Source organism: Chlamydotis macqueenii, chromosome 2 (genome assembly GCF_036417535.1).
Source record: "Chlamydotis macqueenii isolate bChlMac1 chromosome 2, bChlMac1.mat, whole genome shotgun sequence".
NCBI lineage: Eukaryota > Metazoa > Chordata > Aves > Otidiformes > Otididae > Chlamydotis > Chlamydotis macqueenii.
Window position 1 is genome coordinate 141119308 of NC_141557.1, and position 14716 is coordinate 141134023.

Below are 14716 nucleotides of genomic sequence, written 5' to 3' on the forward strand. Positions count from 1 at the left end.
TTATGGAGGGAAAGGGAAGGACTGATGTTTCTGCCATGGCGTAGCATGTTGCATTTTCTTTAGCAACTTGAAATAGAAGTTGGACCTTTTTGTTTGAAGGAAGTGAGCGAGAATCCTAGATGCACTTGCAAGAAACTGCATCAAGACTGTATTTCTTCTGGGAGGTGGAGAGTATCTGAACTTGTTGTTCTTCCTGTTTACCAGACATTGCGGCCCATTCTGTTTAATTTTTAATCCCTCGTTGTCCCATTTTCACATGCTACAAATGTTCTTTGGCTCTATGAGATTTACCATTTTTTCAGATAACTGGTATTTGATGAAACATGTTTAGACTTCCCTGGTACCTCTCCTTAATTTCTTAAGGAGTTCCCATTCAGTGACATGAGGTGTTTCTTATCTTCAGGTACTGAAGCCACTGTCTGGCATCACTTCTAGCCCTTTTTGACGTGGAGACCTTAGTTTACTCCCCTTCTGTCTACATCACTGCCAAGCTCTTTTCTGAATATCCCTTCTCAGAACTGTTTTAAGGGTTATGCAGCAGTATTTGCAGGTTCTTACTAATGAAGAAAGTACATACGTGGGTATTATATTTAGAACACAAAATCAATTAAGTGAAGCAAAAATCAATTCGCCACTGTGCTCAAAAGGGTGCAACCTTGTATAGCTAAGCTAACTGAAAAAAAATAAGTTAATACTGGGTTCTGTAGCAAGAAAGAGGTATGCTAGGGGTGTAGAATATTCCTCAGTCTTTTATACTGAACATCTTTCTAGTTCCTTGATCAAAACTATTAACTCTTGACTGTTCTGTCAGCTTCTGTTTTATTTCTACTAATGGTTGTCTGTTTTCCAAGTTGTCAGTGTTTAGAAAGCTCTAGATACAGCTAAATATCTTAGAAAAGGTCAATGTGGGATGAAGGCTTGTACAAACAAGAGCAGTAGTTTTGTGTTCTCATAAGAAGAAAAAGTAAATATGCTGTGTCTTGTCCAAGTAATGTGATAAATACTACTCTAAGCCACCACTGATGTACCCCTTGTATAAAGGGAATCTACAGAAAAGAGCTTCAGGAAGCAACTCAAATGTTGGTAAAGGCATACCCTTTTGATCTTGACTACTGCTGAGATTATTTTTAAAATATATGGAGAAGAAAAAGCATATTCCACTCATAACTTCACTTACGACAGCACACATTTCATAAGAGTGAAGTTAATCCCAGTGCTGACTCCATCTAATGTCATGTAAGCCAGGGTAATCCATTAGTGCCCAAATCAGCAAGGGCAAAGGGTAGAATGGTGTTGATGTGAGAATCATATTCACATGTCAGGAGCAGAGGAAAGTCCACACTTTCACAAAATTAATTCAAAAGATAATAAGCAAGATGAAGTAGCAATGCCATTACTTTAAAATAGTGAAGATTGGTATAGGTACATGAAAAGGGATACTCTTTGAGACTTTCTCAGTTAAAACAGATGAAACTTTCAAATCGTTCAGGTAGATTGCTGGTAAGAGAAAGTTTTATTGTTGAAGATGTGTGGATGAGCAACTTCGGAAGCTTGTTTTATTATATACTTAAAATATGTACACAAAACAGAGAGACAAAGCCTATTGTTCTTGTTCAAAAACAGTTAATGTTATATTTAGGACACTCTCTTGTGCAGGTAATTTCTATAGCAAAAATTGTGCAGATGTTTATAGATTTGTTTTAGCAAGTATTCATGTGTGAAGACTTAATTGAGGTATGCCTCAGTTTCCCAGTTTAACAGAAAACTATCTTCTACAGGGTAACCAGCTCGTTGTTACAAGGCAACAGGTCTTTTGTTTGCTCTATGATGTTCTTGTTACGTAGCAGTTAAAGTCGGAATCTGTTGATGGTGATCGTTCTTGTTCTTGTGAATCTGTCCATAAAATATCTACCGCTGAGGAATTTGAAACATGGTAATAGCCTTCAAGCAGCGTGTTTTGTAAGGTGTATAGAAATGTCTCCCGTGAGGATATCAGCATTGTAGAGGATACATGAGCACCTCAGGAACAGAAGTGTGCTGGATGGCCGGAGGAAGAGCTTTGTAGTCTCTCTCCTCATCTCTCAAATGATGAGAACCTTAGCTTGAGCTGGTTACAAGGATAGCTGAAAAAGAATCTGTGGCTATTTCCTCCATCCTGATTGTTCTGGTTGTTTGGAAATATGGCATTAGGAAGAAAGGAGTAAGAGCAATTTCTAATTCCAGACAATAGTTTATGGTTATGCAGGTAATGCCACTGTCCCAGAACTTAAGAATAATTCAAGAATAATATATTCCACACCATAATGAGGGTCTGCATTTCAGAGCTGGCCTGTAATGCTAAATTCAACCATGCTTGTACAGTTCCTTGAATCTGTCAGGTTGCAACAGTTGAGGAAGGATAAGCGTTCTTCATTTCTATGATATTTTTACAATTTGAAGGAGAGAGTTGCAGGAAAAAAGTAAAAATCTGTTAGTGATTCAATAGGGACTTTCAAATTGTACAGATGCGATATGGAGTTAGCTACATTTAGGCATTTAAGCTCAAAGAATGTACTGCTGGCTGGCTGTGCCATGGCACTTAAAACTGTACTTGCACTATGCTTCTAGTTTCCCAAAGTCTTCCTTTGTCTTCCTGCAGTCTTGAGAATCTCAGATTTACGTTGGTCTTTGCCACTGATTAGCCTAGGTTATTTCACTTTTCTGATTTCATCTGGGCCGCATTGTTGTATCATTTACCTTCACCAAGAACAAGGTTGACGGAGTTGGGTTGGCAAGGGAGAAAGCAAAGATTTGGAGGAGCTCACCAAGACAGGAAAGTAATTTATATGTTGTGAAGGAAGTATTCTGCCTTTCTGTGCAAGCAGGTGAAGAGGACATACAGATTATTTCCCGTATAGCCGGAGGCCTATTTTAGCTAGTGAATGTTCTACAGAGTTGCTCAGTGTTTGCCATTCCCTTGCGGAGTTGTTTTTTCAACAAGGGTATTGATGATACTGCCCCATATCTCAAATAAAACGCTATATATTGTCACAAGAGCGTTTACACAAGTGGCCATGGATTTAAAACGTAGAGAAAACAGATTTGTCTAATCAACATGATCCTGTAATTTGTAATGCTCTAAATTCTAAGCTCTGTGGTTTATTGAAGCTGCATCACCAACACAGACTTAAAATCTGTTCTCCTGGATTGTCATCCAGTGAGAGATACAAGCTGTTACAGTTTACAAGACAAAAGAAAGACAATGTATGGCATTTGTTAATTTCTCCATATGAAGTTAAAATAAAATATCTACTGAACTATACCCCTGACAGGTTTTTGTGTTTGAGGATGTTTCCCTTGTGTACCTGCCAGGATTGCTATTGCATGCAAGTATAGTCAGCATTATAACAGCTGATGAAAAGATGCATGTGTGCTGAGGTCTCCTTCTTTGTCCTTTCTTCTTTATGTGGTCCTCTACTAAACAGAGCACTTATTCCTGGTTTAGAAAAGTGGTGATTAAATTAGCCACATCTCAAGGCCTACTGGATAAAATTAGGGCATATTAGAACTATACTCATAGTTCTGAGGTTGCAAGGGCTTAACTGAGATTTAGGAGGGAAAGACTAGGTAAATAAAACCACTCTGGTAAAATTTACTCAGTGTTTGCTGACGTGGTGAAATCTCTTTTAGGAGAACATAAAATATTTCCAGCTTCAAAAGGTGAGGATTCAAAAAATTGTCTGTTGCATTGCCTTACATGCTTATGCTATTTAAATAAAGTATTTGCAAACTCTGCAGTCTGGAATCTGATTTTTTTCAACACTGTCGGCCAATAAACAGTCATTTTCTAACACCTTGTGGTTGTTTAAACAGTGGCTTAAGGAAGCATGAGCTTAAGAATGACTGACATTAGACCTACTGTAAGTCATTATTCCAGGAGAGATTTGACATGACAGTCAACAGGAGAAGAATTATGATCAATGTCAGACATTCATTTTTCCTTTTAACAGAGAATACCTTATTTTTGGCTGGCTCTGCTTCCTTTTTACTTTCCATTCCCTATTGGGGCTACAGTGTTCAGCTGGGCATTTGAGAGTCTGGGAAAACGGCTTTTTGGGAAACCACAAATTTTATTAATGTTTGATTTATTTCTTACATTCCCAAAGCAACAACTATTTCAGAAATCCAGATGATTTGTGTGTGACAGGTTAGTGATTTAAGTTCATTGTGTTATTAGATAATAAGCTGTAAAGTTCAACTGTGCTTATCAATAAACCTGTCAGTTTGCAAATTTTTGAATCTACTGCCGTGCAGTTCAGTACTGTCTTCAAATAATCAGACTTTCTACGTGGATAATGAAATAGTTTGTCTAGCTGTTGCAAATTGCTCAGAAGGCAAATTTGGTGCTTTTTCCAGGATTCTGCTTTTTGAAACTTCAATTTCTTGTTAATTCTGGCTTTTGATGTTATTCAAAATGACTGCATTAGTCATACTACTACTATATATAGACTGTATATCTTGGTTTTTTGATGTCTTGACTCTATGAAGAGTTGCAACAAGCTTGAAACGAAGCAACACGGTATAATTATTGAGCACGGTATAATTATTGAGCATATCTGATTATAAATGAGAACTGTAGCAAATGCCTTTTATTCTAATGCAGGACATTGCTTTCCATGCATGTGTACAAAAATGGATGCAGGTCATCATGTGAACAACTGGTCTCTTTTAGAGGGCTGAAGGCTTGCTTTTAGATGATCTGGATGTGAGCAAGTTTGGGGCAGAGTTTTGCATATGTTCTCAAAAGTTAAGACTCTGACTATTAATGATAAGTATTGTCTTCATTTTCTTGAAAGGACGGAAGTAGGGGCTAAAGGAGTTGCAGTGTTACACAGTGAGTCTTAAGCAGATGTTGAAACAGAGCCCATTCTCTTTAGGAATTCCAGCTTTAAACATTATTTGTAAACTTCCTTGCCTGAGAGTCAGATTATCTCAGACTTTACTATTTTGTTACTATATTTTACGTGTATAATCTTAATTATTTTGCTGTGTAATCTTAGTGTCCACTGCGTCAAGATGAGACTGTATCGTTTGACCCACAGTTTCTGTGCAGTCTGCAGGGAGTTAAGCGTAACTTGTTGGGAATGTTAATGGAAGTTGTGCATAATTTGCCTGTACATTGCACTGAAATTCACCCTTTGGGGTTACTGAGCCAGTGAAAATTCTACTGGGTGCCAGAGGACTGATGAAACCATCAGATTATCTTAATGACAGATTTACACTCTCCTCGTGTTCAGGACTTTTCAGATTTTGTAACTCTGATTTATGAAACTTTGCAAACCGAAGTCCTTCCTGCTGTATGCTCATCTTATGGACTTCTTGTAGGAGTCAGGCTTTCCATACCGAAAATTATGCACTGCTTTATGTATTAATAGACTGCTACCCTCAATCCCAGAGGTGACTGCATTTCAACAGCACAGTGCTTATATTGTTAGTAAATAATAAAACTTAGAAAATGAAAAGCCTTAAATAAAATGTGTAAGATTGTTCCTCTATCAGGAAAAGAGAATGAGTATTGGAAGAAGTAGATAAGTCCCTAACGTAAGATCTCCTGTCTAAATTTGCAACGGTAAATTAATACTCTAATAAATTAAATGAAATACTGTTGCTCTTGCTATTAGAAAAGCAAGTCATCCTCGCATAAAGATGAGTGATAGTAGAAAAAAATGTGTTTGGCACTTACAGTACATACATTTTCTGGTCAGTTATAGCATAGTGCTATTCTGTGCTTTCTTAACAAAAGCTGTTAGTGTGTTTAGAGTAATTTTTCCATAAAGAGAAAAGTCAGTATATGTAACAGATTACATTACTGTACCCACCTGCATCTGCTCTCAACCTGCTAGCCTGATAAATTGATAAGATAAGTTGGTCACATGTTGTTTTAAAAAGGCAAAGAACACAGTTCCTAATAAAAGAATGCAACATATTTCTTCTAAAAGGTTAAAAAGCATTTCTCAGGGCTCTTAAATTACCATATTCTGATACCAAGGGAAAATAAAACCTGGGCTTAGAGTCTTGTTTGTACTTAGAGGGCTTTCCGGACAGGAAGGCAATCTTGATGCAATTCGGTAAGCCACAATACCAGTGGGGCACTACAGGTGAAAAATTTGCAGCTGTACCCCTCACCACAATGTATTACAACTGTACAGTGGAATATTTCCTGTACAGAAAAAGGGCTTGGTTAACTTTGTTTCCCAAGAGTAGATCACATTAAAATGTTATAAAATCATGATTTCCTGCATTTGAATACTTGTGGTTTCTCAACTGGTTCCAATATTACAAAGGGTTTTTTATAGCTTCTATTAGTTGAAGATGTATAGAAGCCTTTTTCCAAAGTCAGCTAAAAGGCAGTTATGTATTTTTAGAGAACAGTTTCTCTCAGAAGACAGGAGTTTTCTTTCACGTCTCTTTATTATAATTCTATTTAATATTTATTTTATAAACTGCAGTACAGATGTAAATTTAAATAAATTGAAATAAATATACTAACAGAACCATAAATAAATTTCTTAAATGGAGTTGAAAGAGATGAGGTGTATGTTATTACTTCGAAAGCAAAATAGTAGTTATTTGTGTTATTCAACCAAAGACCTCAGCGTGGATAGGGGAAATAATTAAATTAGGCAGATACTGCGTATTTAATTTTAAAGTGAGTATTTATAATTTAAGTGTTCTAGATTTAGGACAGAATTTGTTAAACCAAATTCAGAAAGAAGTGAAACAAATTCTGTGAAGAAAATGTATGTGATAATTTTGAAAAACTTCTCCAGTTGTGGTATCTGATTATTCCTGAGTGTTAAAAATTGAAAGTGCACTATAGTGGAATAGCTTTTACTGCCCAAAATGTATGGGTACATAACACATCAAAATGGTGTCGAAGCACAGAAAACCATAATAAAAATAAAAAGGAGATTTTGCTGGAGGAACAACAAATAGTTTGTACAGCTACAATGTTTTTAATCCTAGTACTGCTTCTAATCCTAATACTACTAATACTAGGCTAAATTTTTACCTCATTGTAAGCCACCATGTCTTTTTTTTTTTTTTTTTTAATCTTCATGGAAGGGAAAATTTTGTGGTCTGTAACTGTGCCAGGAGAGGCTGTTTTCCACAGTGATACGATACAATCTTAGCCCTGAGGAAGGCTAAAAAAATGTTATCCAACGGGCAGTTTGGTTTTTAGCACTGTTTCATGATGTCAGTCACATAAGATAAACAGGAATGTGGATGTTGAAGTATCCTACAGTTGTCGAAAATGTTGTTCCATTCGTCAGATTGGATTGTGTGTGTCGTGTGAACAGGCACATTACAAAGGTTTTATTCTATTTAATACTAATTTTCTTTTAAGCATATTTTCTACATCATATATTTTTCTGAAGGATTCTTTTGCTATTTTTATATAAATGATACTTCAAAATAAAATTTTAAAGTAATGTTCTTGGTAGTTATTGCCAAGAATTTTTCCCTAGTAAAAATCTGGATAAAGCTTTTTATTTCCTGCTACTGCAACTTCTGTTCACCTAATGGGAGAATTGTATTTTTAAGACAGTTGGCCTAAAACAGTAAAATATCCTAATAACAAAATAGCTTTATTACAGAGCAATCAGTTTATTCATACTCAGGAAGCTGGAGTTAAAATCTCAGCATGGGTTGGCGTCTGACACAAAGTGCTAGTTTGTATTGTGTTCTGCCTCTCCTTCACTTAGGTGGCCCTGCTCCGAGAAGATAAAACACACACACGCTTCCTGTCTTCTGTGTGCATTCTCTTGTACAGTAGTTGTTTCTGGAACAAGAATAACTTCATTTCCAAGAGGAAGCGCCCACCATCTGAGGGACTGAGATTCAAGAAATGACTATTTATTCTGTAGAAGCTTATTTTCTAGCAAAAACATGAATCAAAAGGAGACGTCGCTGAAAGCAACATTAAGCACTTTCTTCTGTAGCCTAGCTGTTAATATCTTTCTTTCTCAGCTGGACGAGATGTATTTTGCAACCTAAGAGATCTGCCTGTGTATAGTTAAAGATTTATTTTTTATATTGAGTTTAAATATTTTATACTCCAGTATTTAAGTAATAATACAGTAATGCTTTTGTATACCCTTCATTCAGCAACCTCAAAGCAGTAGGCAGATGGCTGTAGCTTTTTCCTAGAGACAAAAAAGATGTCTGTGAAAAAGATGAGATTAGCTAAGAAATTGAGCTATTTTAATTCTTCCTGTCCTAAATGGCAATGATGCCTGTGTCTGAGACATCATAGCATTATAACAATATGTATAGTGAATAATAGATATGATCATTTATAGTAACGTGACAGCTTGTAGACATGCACTGGTGTTGGCCCTCAGCCCAGCTAGAGAGCTTGCTATAGAAACATAACTAGTGATAAGCGGTGTGCACCCAAGGCTTTTCAAGTCCAAATTAGCAAAGTAGTCTAAAGCTGGGAGGATGACACCGGGTCACAGGAAAATCTAGAAACATGTTGTGATCATGAAAGCCTTTAAAAAGCACATGTGGATCAACAGTCGTCTCTCTCCCATGGTGTCTTCTTATTGCACATAACTTTAAGTGGGAATAAGGAGTTTCCATGTGGTCAATAGGGTGTGCAACACATGGATGAAAATATTAATGTGTAACATAGCATTAACAGATTCTGTAGCATTTCTTGATCCCTAGTTTCCAAATAGGAATTAAATGCTTCTGGTACAGATGATGTGTGACACAATATATGATGAATAAGAAAAAACGTTATTTGTCACATTGTAGTGCGTTAGTGGGAATACTTCATGTTGGTTATTAATAGCGTCTTGCTGATAGGTTAACGAGTGTGCAGGAAATGACTTGAGAGATGCAGGTTTTTAAGAGGGTTTTTGAGTTTCTTTTTGTTTGGGGTTTGGCGTTTTTTTGTGAAATGTGTATGGCAGAGGTTTCAGCTCTGCTCGAAAGGAGACAGGTTCTGTTTGTAGAGACTTGATGTATGTTCATAGAGGTGGTTCTCATAATGTCTACGTTAGTGTAACATATATGAAGAATATTTTCTTAAAATACAGCAGAACAAGACATTCAGAGAGAACAGGGTTCCACACTGTCCTAATTCAAAAGATTTCTGCTCTAAGGCAACTATTTCAGCTGAGTTGTTCTTTGTGTCCTGTACTTGCAGGGGACAGGACTGGAACTGTCACCCGGAAGCAAGTGCTTTCCTTCCTGTCAGAGTTTGCTAATATACCATTTTCATTCTTTGTCAGAACAGTGCCACACAATTTTCAGATCTCCCATGTCTATAGTCTACAAGCAGTAAAGAGAAAAAGGAGGAACCTTCAACTTCTCTGCTTTGTTTTAAATGTGTTTATCTTAACAGTTTTTGTTATAAGTACTTAGAGTTTAGGCTGTTTTTCGTGTAGCTTTTCACTTATGCTTCTGATCTTTGTTGTTAATCCTACTGGGGAAAAAAAAAAAAAAACAACAAACATTTGACTGCTGTTTTTGCTCTCTATTGCCATAATCCTACTTCTAAACAAGCGTTTGTCCCACAGTACATGGTTTTCTTGCAAAATGGAACTTGGAGATTCTTGGTTAAATCTGAGCCCACAGTTAAATAATACTTTTATGCCCACGTGAGTGACGGGGGCTGTACGGTAATGGCTTTGTTTGTATTTAACAGGTGAATGAAATCACTTCAATTAAAACTGTCTTTGAGAGCTGAGAAAGAAAACAAAAAGCTATGGAGTAGTGTCTCTTGAAGAAGCATGCTTGTTTAACAAAGAAGTTTGTGGTTAGATATGCTTTGTTAGTGTTTAGTTTTATAGAGGCAGCACCAGCAGTCACATTTTCTAAGAGGTAACAATTATCTGAATTATAGCTTAGGTTTTGTTCACATATTTTAAAGTAAAAGTACCGTATTTAATCCTACATATGGGGAAATCTTTGTTGCAGCTAATTGACTTATTCCCACTGCCTATGACTCAGTTCTGGCATTATAGCCCATTTCCAGGCTTTCACAACTATTATTTTTGGCAGAGCTACCATCTTTCCTTAAACTTATCCAGATCAGGCATTAGTAATAAACCCCCTAGAAAAAATAAAGCTAGATATGTAGGAATCAGAGATTCTAAGTCAACTAAGTCTTTTGCAAGCTTCAAAGTAGAAAGCTTACAGTTTGGACAGTCCCAAAGCACAAACTGTATTTTGTATAGGCAATCACATAAAGTATGTCTTTGACTTGTTACTTCTAATGTGCAGATGACGCCTTGAAACATACTGTTTCTTGCTCTGGTAGATTTCTTGACATATTACAACACAGGAAAAAAATTGTGAGCAAAAATAAAGAGGAATAATCTTTTCAACATGCTTACCAGCCTGCTTTAGGTGATATGTTCATTCTGGCTATACTCATACTGCTGAGTCCTGCAGTCATTCCTGTGCCTTTCCAAATTGTTCATAATTCACTTAAGATGTTACCATGAAGGTTCCTAGAACTATATTAGGTTATACCAGAGCCTAGAGAAGTTATTACTTCTTTATGGCATAATAATTGATCATTGTACTTTGCTGTCTTTTCCTCAAGATAAGTTTCAGTATTTCTGCCACCTACTGAGTGAGTGAAAATTTTGAATTACCTACTTTTTTTTTTTTTAAACAATATATATGAAATCTACTTGGGATTTTTTTTCACGTTTCACTCTGCCTTTATTTTCAGTCTTTCTTTTCAATCTCTCTATTATTTTCTGCTAGCCTTACTGATAGTTTTACGTTTTTCGTATTGTAGTGCCACTTATGAAATTCCTTTATTGTGCTCTTTAACTTGCTCTTACAGCTCATTAATCATAGGAAGAGGAATAGAATTCATCACCTTGCTTAGCTTCTTTTAAAATCCCCACTACTTGCCGATCTGATCCGATTTTGTGAAATTCTCATTAGGGAAATTTGCATATTAAAAAAAAAAGTTTTGTTGTGAGATGCAATCTAAAATAAATAAATATCCTATATAATGGGATATCTTTATAAGACTTTGCACACGTGTTACTCAACAAGACTGACAAGAAAAAAACTTCGGTGGTGATAGGAAGCAGAAGACCAAACCAAGTATTCAATATAGTGAATCAGATTTCTAAAAATCTCAAGGTATTTTAAGGACTGATGTATAAAAATATGCAGAAATAAACACTGCAGTATATAGAAGTAGCTGTCCAGCCATGATAGGCTGCAGCCTTTTGTCAGAAGTGATACAGATCCTTTTGTAATCATATAATTCCAAGACTTTATACTATAGGAAATATGCCACATATTGCAATATTTTAAATAAAATCAAATGTTTTATCAACAGTGAAGACTGTGAAGGTTTGGAACAGAAGTATGTGAAAGACTGCACAATGTAGTGTGAAAGATCGTGATGATGGAAGTTGCTGTTTGTGTGTTCATAGTTAATATAGGGGAATTCCTTGGATAGATCCATAATTGAAGGGTAGAAACATTGCTGTGGTATTGCAATTTTGAGTGTCTGTCCACAGGCGTTAAAGGTTAAAATAATTCAACAGAGAAGTTTTGAAGAAATCTAAAACTCTATAGTGACACTAAGAGCAAAAAGAATAAATATAATGTGATTTTGAAATATGGCTACAAACACAATAATGTAATATTTCTTATTGCTGTTGTTGTGCACAGCATCATTGTAGAGTTAGGAACACAGAACCAAGATAGATGTTTTCTGGGTCATCAAGCCCAGCTTCGTGCCATTGTGGCAATGCCGGTTACTGTCTCCATCTTAGTAATAAATCAAGCTTTTAAAAGCAACTGTCATGAGCACCAAGGCTGTCCTTGAAGCTCCCTGTCTTCTTCTGTTTGGGTTTCTAGCCTTACACTTTCACAGAGCAACTCAGTTTTGACCCATAGTTTCTATAGACCTTTTCGTCTATTAACTGTTTCTTTCCTGAGGTGTCTGCGTTGAGCAGTCATTCCTTTTGTTTTCCTTCATTTGGTCGTCAACTCTGAACAGATTCCAGTGTGAGTTAATACAATTTTAGCACGAAGAATTGGAAATGTGTGCCGTATTCCAGATGAGGCTCCACTGGTGTCTTATACAAGTCAATTAATACTTGTCCTTCACTTTTAGAAATATCTCACCTGATGTCTCTCAGGATGGCATTTGCTTTTTCCAGGCATCATAATACTGCCTCATAATTTTCCAACTGACATTTACCTATCTTCACCATTTCCAGTTGAATATGCAGCTTATAAACAAATGTGTTGCTATCTTTATGTATATGATGTGTGCTTTTGTAATGTTAAATCAATCCCCTGTCTTTCAAATGAAATCAGCACTGCTGATTGATATTGCTGTGCCACTCTATGCTATATATGTTACTGGCATCAGAGTTTTGCTGGCAGTTATCAGATACATTTTCTTTTTTTTTTTTTTCCCTCCATCTGAACCTAAAAAATTTTAGTGACTGTGGTTGCTTTTTTCAATCTTCAGGTATCATTGTGACTTGACAGATGTAGTAAAAACCCATGTTTCAGGCTTTGTGGTTCCACATGTTAATTCTTCCAGAATTCTTTCATGATTATTTATGTTCCCTTGCCCTCCCCAGGTTGAACTACTGAGCTCCCTGAATTTTCCTTCTTAACCTTCATTCCTGTTAATTAATCAGCCTGCTGTCACCCCCATGTGTATTATAGTCCTTACTGAGTAATAAGGAAGAATACTTTTAGAGCTTTTTCTAGCTGTGTCTAGATTTACTTGTATCCCTGCCACATTCTTAATTTTTCCTGATTGTGTATATATGTATGTCTAGACAGAGACAGATGAGGATAAAAAAGTAGAAGCACATACACGTGCATTTTTTTACTATTTACTTTATGTGAACTTGACTTTTAATATTTCTTGAGCATGTACAAGTGCCATAATTGTGGATTTCTGTATCTTAATTCTAAAATCTTCATATCTTGCTAAGTTTGCATTTGTTCTAAATTCATATTCTAGTTCATTTTCATGCTATTACCAAAAAGAAAAAAAAAAATAAGGAGGCCTAAGACACAACTCTGTATTCTTTTGTTAAAACTTGTTTTCTGTTATCTTTAGAAATGTCTCTGATAACATTCTCTGTAGTTCAGTGGTGCATCCAGGAATAATCCAAGTGAGTTATTTACAGACTCAAAATTAGGGATGTGGTTAAGCAGAAGCTACTATGTATTTATTGGGTTTGGGTTCTCAAAATCCCACAACTGTCTAAATAGCATATTCTGTGAGAGAAAAGATCATGTGATTACAAGTACTTCATTGTTTATACCAGGATCTTTATTCATGTGTTGGCCTACCACAAAGCATTGTGCTCTGCACCTTTGATCATTTTAATATGATAATAAATGAGTAATTAATAAATTTATATTTTGTTATGTTACAAAATTAAATTTGCTAGTTCAAGCAAAAAAAAAAATTAAGGATGATTAGAATGTCCTTGATGTCATGATGTGGTGGCATGTGATGGATTTTTTGGGCGCATAATACATATAGTGATTAGTCGAATTGTCTTTGTTATTTTTGAGTACTGTGGAACAAGCAGCTATTTCTGTACCTAGTAAGAGAAAGTTTGAAGTGTTATATCGCGATGACATTCTAAAAACATTTTAAGTCAAGACAGCACAGGATCTGAGTACAGTTACAATTCTAATTTTCTATATGAAAACTTACTTGTATCTAGTTTAGTTAGTTTTGCACTTTTAGTGTGTACAGTAAATCCCATTATATTTGCAATCAAGCATAAAGTAATTATGCCTTCTCCCTTTTATCACAGATTCCTTGCAGCTTGGAGTACTGGGATGAGCTTCAGAAATCATTTGTTGCATTCCGGGAGTTCAGTCTATCAGAAAGCAAAGTCTGTGAACTGCAGCTGCCCAGTATCAATCTTGTAAACGATCAGAAAGAGCTCATAGCCTCCGATCTGTGGAGGATTGTCCTGAACAGCAGTCAGAATGTGGCTGATGACCAAAGGTAATTTTAAAGGAGGAGGGGAAAACAGAAATCTAATGCTATGCTCTTGAGAGATCTTTTTCAAGAGGCTTAGGAAATAAGATACTGTTTTCATATGCAGTAAGAATAGCTGGTCTTAAATGAACTTCAGACCATAGTTCACCTTCACGCAAGGGCATGGAGTGTGCACAAAAAGAGCTCTCTTTTAGATTTATAGGCAGCCTGGCACCATCGTATTCATCCGTTTTCTGAATACAAAGATTACTGAAAAGTGAAGACAAACAGGCCATATCCTGAAACCTCTTAGCTGCACAATGCAGCAGCACTAGCTGATTAACAAAAGAAAGCTGAGGCACAATCCATTGTATAACGTAGTAGTAAGCATTCTTCTTCCATGCACTCCCCATACATCACCTTTATTCTGTCCTCAGTGCAAGTCAATGACTAAAGTAAGACAAGTGTCCATTTTAAATATATTAAACAAAAATTTAGTACTTCAGGAGCATTACATTATTATTCACACAGCTTGCTTACTATGCTAACAATAAAAAATGTAATTGGCATTTTCAAACACTGGAGATCCATTTTTCGTTATGTTTACAGCTGGAAACAATGTGCAACCACAGATATTCACTCTATTTGCATTCGTTCCATTTTTATTAATATGTAGAGTAAGAAGAAATGAGTACAAGTTCTCTCCACAAACGACAGTGG

General features: G+C 36.0%; 1 protein-coding gene across 10 annotated transcripts in view; it reads left to right on the forward strand.

Annotated features, from left to right (window-relative positions):
* Nucleotides 1-14716, forward strand: part of VPS13B (vacuolar protein sorting 13 homolog B) — a 465113-nt gene that overhangs the window by 387763 nt on the left and 62634 nt on the right. For all 10 annotated transcript variants that reach the window (XM_086741084.1, XM_086741085.1, XM_086741079.1 and 7 more), the window contains one exon: nucleotides 13827-14023. In XM_086741084.1, the coding sequence (XP_086597210.1) occupies nucleotides 13827-14023 (197 nt within the window). The remainder of the gene's footprint in view (nucleotides 1-13826; nucleotides 14024-14716) is intronic.